Source organism: Numida meleagris, chromosome 16 (assembly GCF_002078875.1).
Source record: "Numida meleagris isolate 19003 breed g44 Domestic line chromosome 16, NumMel1.0, whole genome shotgun sequence".
NCBI lineage: Eukaryota > Metazoa > Chordata > Aves > Galliformes > Numididae > Numida > Numida meleagris.
This window is the reverse complement of record NC_034424.1, coordinates 8,652,322-8,665,778: the sequence shown is the minus strand read 5'-3', so window position 1 is coordinate 8,665,778 and position 13,457 is coordinate 8,652,322. Positions and strand designations below refer to the sequence as shown.

The 13,457-nt window shown below is 45.6% G+C and overlaps 4 protein-coding genes across 4 annotated transcripts in view; 3 read left to right on the top strand and 1 right to left on the bottom strand.

Moving 5' to 3' along the window:
* Positions 7 to 6,975, top strand: ZBTB26 (zinc finger and BTB domain containing 26). The gene is made up of 2 exons (XM_021414150.1): positions 7 to 119; positions 1,899 to 6,975. The coding sequence occupies exon 2, from the start codon at positions 1,909 to 1,911 to the stop codon at positions 3,223 to 3,225; it is 1,317 nt and encodes a 438-aa protein (XP_021269825.1). The 5' UTR covers positions 7 to 119; positions 1,899 to 1,908; the 3' UTR covers positions 3,226 to 6,975.
* On the bottom strand, positions 6,726 to 12,015 carry LOC110406999. The gene is made up of 4 exons (XM_021414159.1): positions 11,937 to 12,015; positions 11,152 to 11,541; positions 9,979 to 10,121; positions 6,726 to 6,878 (listed from the first exon to the last, which is right to left on the bottom strand). The coding sequence occupies exons 1-4, from the start codon at positions 12,013 to 12,015 to the stop codon at positions 6,726 to 6,728; spliced, it is 765 nt and encodes a 254-aa protein (XP_021269834.1).
* On the top strand, positions 7,408 to 9,963 carry ZBTB6 (zinc finger and BTB domain containing 6). Its single transcript, XM_021414151.1, has one exon. It carries the CDS (start codon positions 7,574 to 7,576, stop codon positions 8,855 to 8,857), a length of 1,284 nt encoding a protein of 427 aa, XP_021269826.1. The 5' UTR covers positions 7,408 to 7,573; the 3' UTR covers positions 8,858 to 9,963.
* The window catches only part of RC3H2 (ring finger and CCCH-type domains 2), a 29,091-nt gene continuing 27,024 nt past the window's right edge, over positions 11,391 to 13,457 (top strand). Inside the window, exon 1 of the mRNA XM_021414148.1 lies at positions 11,391 to 11,529. The gene's annotated coding sequence lies outside the window, so the exon portion shown is untranslated. The remainder of the gene's footprint in view (positions 11,530 to 13,457) is intronic.

Here is a 13,457-nt window from a genome sequence, read left to right as displayed (position 1 = left end):
GGGGCGGCTCGGTGCCAGCCCCGGGCGGCGGCTCACGGCGGCTCTCCTCCCCTCTCTAGGTCCGTAGCCGGGGGCAGCGGCAGCGGGTGCCGGCGGGGTGACGCGGCCCGGCGCTCCAGGTACGCGGCCCTTTCTTCCGGGCGCGGCGGCGGGGGCTGTGGGTCGGCGGGCGTTCCGGAGGGGTTCGCGACGTTGAAGCGCTGTGCTCCGCCCGGTCCCAGTTCCGGGTTGGGCTGCGAGAGGCGCTGGGTTTATTGCTTGGGTTCTCGGCCTCCTTAGAGCCCGGTAGCGGCAGCTTAACGTTCGTGAAGGCAAATCGCTCGTTTTATGTGCGCGCTCGCTCGCAATGTGGCAGAGACTTTTGCTTCACCGCAGTGGCTTTCTTTGCCCTGGAGATGAAGTGGGTCAGACAGCACTGGACTCAGGGCAACTCAGAGACGTGCGGCTTCACGCTCTGTAGGTGTAACAAATCAGTTGTGCTACAAATGCTGCCGCTCTCACTGAACCTTCAGTCCCTAGTTATACAAACTTCTGAAATCTTGTTGTAATTTCTGTATGTCACATGCTGGTAGATGTATGTGGTGCACTCAAGTAGTAAAGAGAGCACATCTCAAAATGATATCCCATCCGAAAATTGAAATGACTGTCTATCAGCACATGCCACTGAAAACGTTCCTCTTGGAACCCTTGTCTTGTGTATTCGTTCACTTACACAAGGCACAGCTCCATTTCCTGTTGTGTACATTGACTAAGATTTCATGCCCCAAGAGAGCAGGATCTGCTTTTATCTGTAAACTTCAAAGCTTCCTTTCAAGCTTAATGTGGTGTTTGTCATAGTTGTGAGGTGTAAGTGTGGGGTTGTTTTGCTGTTGGATCTCACCAAACCTTGCATCATTTAGTTGGTCTTCTGTGATTTCTTCACTTCCTGCAATCACAGTTCTGTGTCAGGATTATGTGAAGTGTTTCATCAAGAATCAGTGTAGCCTTATAAACTCTTACGAGAACTGCTGCAAGATAACACAGTGATATTTGTCTTGTAGAAGTCCCACCATTTTTCATTCCAAATAGGAGAACAAAATTCCTAGAGGAGTGGTCTTTCAAAGAAGGCAAGAAACAAGACTTCCTACATTCCCCACATATTCAAATCAGAGAGCCTGGGAAGCATGGTTTATAGAATGAGGGGTTACATGGAAGATTTTTCTTAGATCTCTTGAAAAAACACAGGACAGACTACCTGCACACACACGCACGCACAAAACAACTTCAAGGCAATGTAAAACAGTCAGTTTAATCCAGCGCTGCTGATACTGGAAAGCTTGCATAGTCCTTTCTGCTAAGACAGGTTGGACTTAACCTCTAATTGGACTTAGAGGTACTTCCAGTGAAACAATTCATCCTATATCAATATTTCTGCAAATCATGGAGTGTCTTAGAGGACCTGTAACCATTATTCTTGGACTGTATGTCTTTAAAGTAACGTGTAATAGGTACAAGAGGGAATTTGCTGTGTCTGGCAGGTGCTGGGTTCTATCTCACCTTGCATTCATGCGTTATGAAAGCTCTTTAACATGAAAGTAAATAAAGAACCCAAAAGCTGAAGGACTGTCATTGTATTTGGTCAAGACAAAAATCTCTGAAGAATTTTAACGTGGAAGTAAAACCTTACAAGAGCTAAGACTACTAAAATACTTGCATGATTTCCCTTTCCTTAGGATACTGCTTCAAGAGGATTTCTGTCATTGTTTCTAATTCATAATCAAACTGCATCAATTTTTTAAAATTTTTTTTTAAAGAAAAGATACTGCAAGGCAATGTGTAACACAGACTTTTCTAATTTGCGTTCTGGAAACTAAACAAAACATTCTCACTTGTTTTTTTTTTTCCTTGCTTTCCTTTAGGTGTGCCAAAATGTCAGAAAGATCGGATATTCTTCACTTCAAGTTTGACAATTATGGTGACTCGATGTTACAGAAAATGAACAAACTGAGAGAAGAGAACAAATTTTGTGACGTTGTCGTCCATATAGATGATGTTGAAGTTCATGGGCATAAAATTGTATTTGCTGCTGGCTCTCCCTTCTTAAGAGATCAGTTCTTATTAAATGACTCTAGAGATGTAAAAATCTCTATACTGCAAAGTTCAGAAGTAGGGAGGCAGTTGCTTTTATCTTGTTACAGTGGCGTTCTGGAGTTTCCTGAAATGGAGCTGGTAAACTACTTAACTGCTGCGAGCTTTCTGCAGATGAGCCACATTGTTGAACGATGTACGCAGGCACTCTGGAAGTTCATAAAACCAAAGCAGCCACTGGAGAGCAAGGAGTGTGAACAGCAAAGTGACTCCTCGGAGCTGAAGGAACATGGAGAAGATGAAGACTCTCTGCAACAAGATTCACCTTGTATTCAACCTTCAGAAGACAGCATGGACATGGAGGATAGTGATATTCAGATTATCAAGGTGGAGTCCATTGGGGAGGTAACGGAAGTTAGGAATAAGAAGGATCAGAACCAGTTTATTTCTTCTGAACAAACTGCGTTGCATTCCTCTGAACCTCAACACTTTCTAATCAACTCCACCGTTGAAAACAGAGCAAGTGAAATAGAGCAAAACCACCTCCACAACTATGCCCTTTCATATGCTGGCAGTGATAACATCATTCTGGCCTCTAAAGATATGTTTGGGTCTAACAACCGTGGTATAGACAAAGGCCTTCAGTGGCACCATCAGTGTCCAAAGTGCACAAGAGTATTTCGGCATCTAGAAAACTATGCTAATCACTTAAAGATGCATAAACTATTCATGTGTCTCCTCTGTGGCAAGACATTCACTCAGAAAGGCAATCTCCACCGGCACATGAGAGTGCATGCAGGCATCAAACCGTTCCAATGTAAGATCTGTGGGAAAACCTTCTCTCAGAAATGTTCCTTACAGGACCATCTCAACCTGCACAGTGGGGACAAGCCCCATAAATGTAACTACTGTGACATGGTTTTTGCGCATAAGCCCGTTCTGAGGAAACATCTTAAACAGCTACATGGTAAAAATAGCTTTGACAATGCCAATGAAAGAAATGTTCAAGACATAACGGTGGACTTCGATTCATTCACATGTAGCGCTGCTACAGACAGTAAGGTCTGTCAGCAGGCTGATGGAAGCCAGGTACTGGATGCAGGGAAGCTGCCTCAGGCTGTGCTCGGTTTAAGAAATGATAGTACCTGCGTCAATTAAGCAATTAAAAACAGCCCATTGTAGGGATCATGACTGAAAGGAGCAAACAGTTGGCTTGGGCTCTTCCCTAAACTAGTGGTATGCTCTGAAAGGCTTCTGATGGAGGGTTGGATTGCAAAACCTGGCAGGTCTTCAGCCATCATCCTTAGTCTTACTTGATATTTTCTGTGAATAACAATCTTCCTTCAGGTTTCTGTCTGTGTCTCTACTGTGGATTACGGGGTTAATTGTTTCATTTCTCTCTGATTAGGAGACTCAAGACTAACACCTTTTGAAAGACTGTTGCTGTGTGCTGCAAGTAAACCATCTGCTGTACAGTTAGAGGCTTCTCTGTGTCTGGGCAGATGGAGGAAAGAGCAAAGGACAAGTGTGTGAGATAACCCAATTGTTATTTTATAAAGCACTGGATCACTGAAAGCACTCCATATAGTGCTAATTTGTTTTAAACTTACCTCTTAACATTATTTTTGTCTGATCTTACCCCTAGACCCCTACAGTTGAAATGAAGTATACTTGTGTCACTTTTTTCCCTTTCTAAACTATTTCAAGAAATTTCTGCTGCCAATCAACACTATCTTAAAAGCTCTCAGGGTTTTTAATGTTGGCATGCATAATGAAAAGGTGAAGCCCTGAATGATTTGGCAGGGTTAGTTGATCGTTGCATAGAACTGTTCAAAATGAGAGTAGGTTGCAGCTCTGGAATGTGTGAGCTCGGCACCTGGAGTGCCAGGTATGACCTGTTTCATAAGCTGTCATACACAGAATTATTAAAGGGCACTTACCATTGTATGTACTGATTCAAGGTAAGCACTTCAAAACTAGAGGTTGTCATCTACCGTAAATTTTGTTTCAAATAACCACAACAGTTGCTACTTTCCTAATTGGTTTTAGAGCAAAGCTGGAGTGGAGAAACACTGCTTTCTGACACTGTGAAAAGAATCTGTTTTAAAAGCTGCAATGTGTAGTAACTCCATGCTTTTTTTTCCCCTTAGCTCTTGTATATGTCTCCTTGATAACTAATAAGGGCCACATGTCAGTTAATATGAAAAAGAAAAAAGAAAAAAAGTACCATAAGAACATTAACGGCATGAAGTTTTTTGATTTCTTAGATACTGAAAGGACGCTTTTTTCTTTTAAGTGACCTACATAATTCATGCCCATTAGCATTTTACAGAGCCTAAGATGAGGTATAGGTAACATAATTTCCATAGGTTAGTTTATCAGCTGTTGACTGTACTCAGCAATACCTCATGTATACCGCCTTAAACATCAAATGTTGCGGGAATGGCATATTAGTTGGGATTTTGGGATTATACTATACTACTTCACAAAAGTGCCATGGAATTACCCACATCCCAATCAGGCTGAAAGAAACGAATTTCTCATCTGCTAAACACCATTCCCAGTAGAACAGTGTTCTTATATTGAAGTGTAGCACAGACTAATAATCAAGTGGCTAATCCTTGTTAGAGAACTGCTGTTTTTATTTGGAATAAGTATTTGTTCCAATGCAGCTCTTTTCCACAAGGTTTGCCATGAGGCTGAGATTATGCTTCCTACCTAAAAGTAGTAGTGTTTGTGTGTTTGAATGAGGGGATAGGGATAGGGGGGAGGCTGCTATTGTGTGGTTAAAAATGCTCAACAGGTATGACCAAAGGTGTGTTAGAGCAAAAAATGTTTTGTATGTAATTATCAAAAGTTGGTCTTGGTCTTTAGATATGTGTATGTAGAAACCAGGATTTCCTTATGCAGACTTGACACTGATGAATGGTAAAATGTGTTAATCTTGCAGACCATTTTCAGAAATCCACATACCTTCGAGTAGAAAAGCAAGGTGATTCTGTGAATCCGTTTTTGCAATTGAGTTTTTGAACTACTGTACTTGACTGTTACATGAACTATTATTACATGGACAGCTATGAAGTAATAAGCAGTGGAAATGGAGCTAGGGCATTATATCTTTCAAGTTGTAGCAAATATATTTAGGCCAAAAATGTAACTATTTGGAACTTCAAAAAATATATATTCAGGTTCTTGGGGCAGAAAATAGGTAGGCATGGGAAGAAAAACTGTTTTTCCTTCTAAGTAACCTGCTTTCAGAATAACTTTGAGCTAAAACAGACCATGACAGTTGCATCTGACACTTGCATTCTGACTTTGGGCAGAATCTTCTGTGTTGTTAAAACGTTTTTATAATGTTATTCATTACGTAGAAATAAGTTATAGCTCTGATGTCAAAAAGAAGATAGATGTGGAGAATAAGAACTTGCAGAGCCAGGTCAACATGCTGTAGGGGATTAGTGGAAAATCTAACTATATATGAACATGGACGCGATAAAGAAAATGGTCTTCTGCCAGAGAAAGGAGTAAAACTGTACAAATGCCAGGAAAAATGACATTATTAAGAGCTCTGTCTGGGAAGTTTCTTCATGGAATTTCAAAGCTTTAATGTTATTGCAAGGAGAATGCAGATTGTTGAAGTAGCCGCTGGTGACCTGAAGCTGAAACGAAGAGATGAGAGGTTATCCTTAGAAACTAAAAAATGATTTGGTCAAGATGTATGGGTTTTCTGTCCACCCTGTGCTGTGGTGATGCCAACTTCTGAGAAGGCCGAGACTGCTGGCTACTCATTTAAAAGGCTGCTTGTGACCATTTGGTGAGATCATGGCAGAAAAAAATAGGAAAAAGCAGAAATGCAGAAGACTGGTTCTTCAGTGAAAATGAAACACATCCGTTGGATGAAAGGTGACTTGCAAATGTTTGTGCTTTTGGCCTGGCAAAAGGATACAGACCAAAAGAGTTATGTAGGAGACAGCTATGTAAATCCAGAAGCAGTGGAGATCTAAGAGGGCAACGTGCTGATGAGCGCAATGTGAAGCGTTCTGGTTCTTTCATGTAAGATTTGCCCCTATATGGAACAGAGAAGTTAAGAGTATAAAAGAGGTATTGGAAAAGCAAAACCTGGGTACTGCCTCTTCCCTGGATTAGATTAAAATGGAGTGAGAATTGTTATAAACAGAATATACAGAGGCAGCTTGATTTTAGAGTAAGATGAACTTAATTGTCCATGTATGTAAAATGTTGTCTTCATTGCAATGTTCCAGTTAGTGAAAGACTAGATCCAGTGGTTGTTGCTGCTGATGCTGCATATTCAGATAAGGACTATGGCAGTTATCATAATTTGTGTGTTAATGTGTAGAATACTATTTGCTGGTAAGTGGATAGTCTCACAACTTAATGTGCTGTACAACGTCCTGCATATCCTAAAAATAACTGGTCTACTACAAAAATATTTTAATAACTTCTTGAATATATTAGGATTTTTATGTTGGCATTTTATTTATTTGATATAGAATTCTTAGAACTCTTAGATTTACGAGGTTGGGGCTCACCACCTTGCTAAGCGGTGGTAGCTCGTGTAGCATGTCTTCCTGCAGAACATGGTGCAGCTGCACAGCCTCCTGCAGAGATCAGGGATGAGTCTTTCCTTATTTTTTCGTTTAGAGGACCTGTTTTGCAAGTCCGTAACTGATATGATGAAGCGTCAGCCTTTCTCCCCTGGCTTTTTGGCAAAACCGATAGCTGCCGCTGAACTCCCCTCGAAGGAACTTAACGCCTCCATGGGGCCGGTTGTGGTTCTGGTTCTTGAGCCGCTGGGAGGAATAAAGGCAAGGAGGGAGAATCAGAACGTGACACCAGCTGAAACCGTGGAAAGGACTGGGAGCTCACGTTAGACCGTGATTTTAGGAAGAGAAGAAGGAGGTGAACTGCCGGCTCTCGTCAGTCACTGAATGAGCGCTTTCCCGTGGGCCTACAGCCGACGGACCGAGCATCAGCTACCTCTCCAGAGACTGGGCGGGAGGCTCATCCCAAGCGTTACCAAAGCAGGCTGGGGGGGCCGGGCCCGGCGGCAGGAGCCGGCGCTGCGCGTTCCTCTCGGCCGCCCCGGGGCGGGCCGGGTCCCCGCGCCGCCGCCCTCCCGAGCGCCTTACGGGGCGGCGGGGCCGCTGCGTTGCTACCTCTCCCGGGCGGGTGGCACCGTGCCGCTGTAGCAGTGCCAAGTCTTGTAATAAACGTGCTGCTAACTCTGTCCCGCCTCTCATTTCCCACCGGCACAGGAAGGGGCGCGCTACCGGAAGGGGCGGGGCTCCGCGGGGAGCGCTTCCGGGTGGTTGGGCGCGGGGGAACCGGCGGCGGAGCGGGCTCCGGGAGTGGCCGGGGAGCGGGGGGTGGGCAAGCGGCGGAGCGAGGTCCTGCTGCCCTGAGCTACCGGCGGCGCTGCCTGCGCTCGGCGGGCGCCGGCGAAGAGAGCTCGGCCCCGGGGCGGGCGGCCCGCAGGCCCGGCGCCATGGCCGCGGACTCAGAGGTGCTGCACTTCCAGTTCGAGCAGCAGGGAGATGCTGTGCTGCAGAAAATGAACCTCCTGCGGCAGCAAAACCTCTTCTGCGACGTCTCCATTTACATCAACGACACCGAGTTCCACGGGCACAAGGTGATCTTTGCCGCCTGCTCCACCTTCATGAGGGATCAGTTCCTGCTCAACCAGTCCAGGCAGGTGAGAATCACCATCCTGCAGAGTGCCGAGGTGGGCAGGAAGCTGCTGCTCTCCTGTTACACGGGTGCGCTGGAGGTCAAGAAGAAGGAGCTCCTGAAGTACCTGACTGCTGCCAGCTACCTCCAGATGGTCCACATTGTGGAAAAGTGCAGCGAGGCGCTGTCAAAATACCTGGAAATCGACGCTTCCATGGAGAATGGCAGCCAGGCTGCAGAGAAGTGCCATTCCTCTGACAATGAACTGAGGAGCAAGGACGATGTTTCAGATAAAGACTGTGAAATAATTGAGATTTATGAAGATAGCCCAGTTAATTTAGACTTCTCCGTTAAACAGGAGAAGGGGGATAACTTGCAGCCTGCAGCACAGAGTTTGATCTCAGAAAGAAAGGATGCAGGGACCCCGGAAATATCAACGGTTGAAATAGGATATAAGGATGATGAAATATGTATCTTCAGAATGGATTCTATGAGTGTACCTAATGCGGAAAACGATCATTTTCCTCAGCCTTGCACCTCTTCTAAAACAAACTTATACTTTCCAGAAACCCAGCACTCCTTGATAAATTCTACAGTTGAAAGCAGAAATACAGAAATGTCAGGAACTCACGTTCAGGCTTTTGTCACTGACAATCCAGAGGGGACTTCGAGTCAGATGAACGGGTTTCAAAATGTGGATGATTCTGATAATTTGTGGCGGAACCAATGTCCAAAATGTCCAAGAGGATTTCTGCATCTTGAGAACTATCTTAGACATCTAAAAATGCACAAGCTTTTCTTGTGTTTGCAGTGTGGTAAAACATTTACACAAAAAAAGAATCTTAACAGACACATCCGGGGGCACATGGGTATCCGCCCATTCCAGTGCATGGTGTGTTTGAAGACGTTCACTGCCAAAAGTACTCTACAGGATCACTTGAACATACACAGCGGTGACAGGCCCTACAAGTGTCATTGTTGTGACATGGACTTTAAACACAAGTCTGCTCTTAAAAAGCACCTAACGTCTGTTCACGGAAGGAGTAGCAGCGAAAAACCAAACCTGAGCACTATTACAAAAATTGAAATAGACTGTGATTAATAGGTGAGTGGGTGTGGAGCCAGGCTCCACAAAAAGCTTCTGTCTAGTGAAATTCTATATGTTCAACGGATTCCCACGTAATGGAGAAAAGGAAAAATACGTGACTGGTGATCAGACAGGTCCTGAGAACAGCCATCTTGCCTGTTGTACAAAGGCTGCTGTTGCTGTAAGTCCTCAAAAGGTGTTTATTAGTTGAAAGTAAATGGCAAAATACAGGAGACAGTTTCATGCCTGTCTTCTAACATCCCTGAAATGTTCTAATTATTATCTCTTAATTATGCTTTGCACTCCTTTGTTGCAAGGGCAGACACTGCCAATTTTTAGACTTTTACTGTCACTGCAATAAGCTGAAGCCTGAGCCATGACACTCCTGATCTGTAATGGCTAAGGAAAAGAGGTGTTTATATATATTCAGCAAGTCAGTCATCCCCACTGTATTCATGCTTTATTATGGTGAAATCATCTCCTTCATTGACTGAACTTTGCTGGATCTTTCAACAGAAGAAAGGCATGTGCTCATACTCAAGTTGCCTTTTGCAAATAGGGAATTGGTAAAAGAGAACAAAAAAGTATTGCATTGCAGTTCTTTTTTTTTTTTTAACTGGATACTCTCATTGGAAGGACTTGCATTCATTTTATGAATGAGTTCAGAATTTTTCTAAATTTCTTTCTCCATATCATTTCTTCTGTCATACCAGTGTTTAGTGCCTGTTTGACTTACTCTGATTAAGTTAGGCCCATTTGCTGAGCTGCAACATTTGTCTTTGTTTTCTTACAGATCTTAGATATATATACCAATGTGAAAACTTAAACTGTATTCTATTGTATAGTAACACTTGCTGTGTTCATTTTGAAAAGCAATCCATTATATCTTAAAAAGAAAAACTTAGACATAGAGATCTTATACTTCTAATTCTGTGATACTGTAAAACAGTAACTGTGTGTTTGGATAGCTGTGTTTGTACTTATCAAAAGTCATTTCAGTTTGATCACAAGCACTGAAACCCTGTAATGCAGAATCTTTATCCTGTACTTGTCTTTGACTGGTATATGTTTCTTGCACTTAATGTGATATGAATAAAGAATCGATTCAGTTGTTGTTATGAGATAATTGTACTTACATTAGATTCTCCAGTTAGCAAAAAGCAGTAGTTCTTAATCTTGTCTGTATCGCATGTGGATACACTTTTCTTCAAGGTTGACAAGTGCTGTTGTGAAACTCCTGCTGAGTCCAGAAGTGTCACATTTGCGCTCCATAACTTGGCTGTTTTTAAAAAGCAAGACAACTTTTAATGTCATTTAACAGGTTTAATTTAATTTCATTCTCAGTGATTGTAACTGGTCATTGTTTGGGGTTTTATCTATCAGTTACACGGGGTACTGGGCATGTACAATGCAAGCAGCGTGGTTTCCTGTTACTACCCGTAATGGGAATGATCAGCAATGCCAGCTTTAGCACTATCTTTGCATATTGCTAACTTCCACTGATAAGCTTTTTTAAAAACTTGTTTCATTAGGTATTTTTTAAGTTCTTCATTTGATATCATTCAGTACTTTAAGTGTGCGTTAGTTGGATATTTGCAGGTTCCCGTTCACAATAGGCTGTATGTATATGCCTCCCTCAAAAATCACGTAGTCAGAATGGACAAGTAGTGTGTTCTAAAGCTGACTAAGCCATATTCCTTCAAAAATTCATTAAAATGTTTGACTTCATATATACAGTTGACTTGTGAAGGATTTCATTGCATTGATTCATTGGAACACGCACGCTAAGTCTGCCTATCTGTGTCTCTATGAGTAGTGACAAAAATGATACACCAAGAGTAAGCAGCTGGTTAAAGTGTGAAATACAATCACCTATTTTATCCAATACTGAGACTTGGGAACCACCTTGTGCAACAGCCTCACATTTTGGAAAAGATAAAAAAAGAAAAGCAGAGATCACTGCAGTTCAATAAACGTGCAGTTACGCGACGGATTTGATACAGCTGCGTTTACATTCCCTCAGTTTCTACGGGTTGTTCCACCCTGCGCGCACCTCAGCTTTCGGCGTTGCGCCGCGCTGAAGAGAGCAGATCTGAAGCGCGTTCCCGCCCTGAGCGTCTCCACAGGGCCCCGCCTCGGCCCCTCCCGCCGGGTGCGGGTGTCCCCATGAGGACCGCGGCTGCTTCGCCCCTCACTCTCCCTCTGGGAGTCATTACGAAGTGATGAATTTAATTTTCAGATAATAACAATTAACAGCGGGAGTGAGTACTTTTCGGGGCACGCTGACAAACCGCAGGGACGCCTCCTACCTCCAAGCCGCGGGGAGGCGCCAGCAGGTTGCGAGAGCCGCTCTACGCCGCCGTCTCGGTGGCGTCCCTTCCCCGGGCGGCGTGGGGACACCTCAGTGCCGACCCCGCCCCACCGACTCCCACAATGCCCCGCGCCCTCTCCCTCCCCGCGGCGGTCACGTGGCCGGCGGGCGCGGCGCGGCCGTTGGGCTCTCGCGCGGCGGCGGGCGGCTCTCGCGAGAGGGGGAGGGGCGACGCTCCCGGCTGTCAGCGCGATGAGGAGGCGCCGCCGAGGCCCCCGCCGCAGCCTCCTCCGGGCCGCGCCGCGCTGCCCGCCCCATGGCGTGTGAGAGGCCGGGGCCGCCGCCTGCTCCCGGCCCCGCCGCCCGCGCCTCGCAGGTAGGAGCGGGGCTGGGCGGGGGCGGCCGCCAAAGGGGGACGCGGTGACCCGGCGGGGCCCCGCCCGCTCGCTCCCCCCACCCCCGGCGCCCCGCGGGGTCCCGGCGCTGCGGAATCCGGGTGGGGAGCGGCGCCGGGCCCGGCCCGCCCAGCGCGGCCCCTCGGCGCCCCGCCCGCCGCCGCCGCACCGCGGGGAGGGAGCCGTCCCCCGTCGCTAGGCCGCCGGGCAGCCATTTGGTGGCGGCTTCGAAATGACGGCCGGGGCCGGGCGCAGGTGCGCGGCGGGGCCGGGCCCGCTGTCAGCGGCCGGGCGGGGCGGGGCGGGGACGGAGCCGCCCCGGCTGCTCCCTGCGCTGCTCCCTTCTCTCCCGGCCGCGGCGGGGGGAAGCCCGGTTTCCCTCTCCCACATCGGTGTTGCAGCCCCCGGTGCCCGCGGCCCGTTCCCTGGGGTTCTCCGGCACGGCGGAGAGCTCCCGACGCTTCCATCGCGGAGCTGCGCTCCGGGGTAATGGTGGAGAGGAGTCATGGTGGAAAGCAGGCCCGGTGCTGCACCCAGCACGTCACGTCCCAAGTGTCTGAAAAAATCTGAGCAGGAAAAAGCGTGCCTTCGTTCTGCTGATGCTTGGGGTGTGCAAAGGGCTTTAAGTTAAGTGTGGAAGTTAGCAGAAAGCATAGCAAAAATTAGTGTGATTGGGGAGCTGCAAGCAGTGCAGGCAGGGTTCAGAGTAGAGCAGCCTGTACCTGTGAGGAGATAAAATAGTGTCCAAGCTGGGAGTGACACCCAGAATATGCTCAGGTAGAGGGCTGTTTCCTTACATCTTCAAATACAAACTTAGAATTTTTGTTGAAGGAGTTGGCTGTAACATCAGTTCCTGTAGCTGCTTGTGTGGCAGTTCTCACATGCCCATTACAGGTACATCACAGTGTTGGAAAGAAAATGAAAAACAGCCCTTCAGATTACAAGGATGTACGTTTGTAACTGTGGCAAAGAAGATTCCTCATTTCCAGTGAGGATGTACAATGTACATCTACTGAATTCAAATACTCTTATTTGTCTTTTGGTCTGCGTTAAACTTCTGGGAATTCTAGAAATTGGAGCTTGTGTTACTAACAGAAGCGTTGTTCTGTGAGGCTCTGAATTCTTAATTTTTGTATTGAAATGCTTTCCCAATAACTGCCTTTTTAAGGAACTTTTCCTTCTTTCTGCATAGGGGCAAAACTTTCCTCAAGAAAAGGTTTCTTACTGATGTGTCTTTCTGCCTTGTTTGAGGTCATGGTCATTTTTCTCAAAAATTTCAAATTCCAACAATTTGACTGTTAGTTCTTCAGATACCTCAAAGTCTTCATTTTGAATATTGATTATTGATTTTTTTTTATTTAAGGCTTTGTTGGTTGGTGTCCAGAGGGCAGTGGTTAGCAGAGTGCGTGCTGTGAGGTGTACGCTGAGTTTCCTTTGGTCAGCTTCTGTAGCTATTGTTAATGGGGTGCATGGAAGTGCTCTCTCTGAACTGCATGGACAATTCCAACGAGTAAAATCTGTATCTGTGGGAATATTAAGCTGTTCTGTAAAAACTTTACAAGGCTTTCTGCCTCTCATGGAAACCTTCTGGTTTTTCTGCTGGTGTCTCATAAAGGAATTAGTATTTCTTTAAAATTATTTGGAAAATGTTAGTATATGGAACTTCTTTGTAAAATGCATAGTTTAAGCATTGCAGTGAAGATGGTGTTTACAAAACGAAAACACCTCCAGGATCTGAAAGACATGGGGAATTAATCCACACAAGTGAGAGTCCAAATTCTCTGAAAATACTCCTGAAGAGTAAGGAATTCTTCAATGTATCTCTTGTTTGAGTAATTGTGTCAACACGGATCTGTTTAGAAATAGGTTCCCTTTCTCTTAAAACAGTCTTAAGTTCAACTGGTTTTGG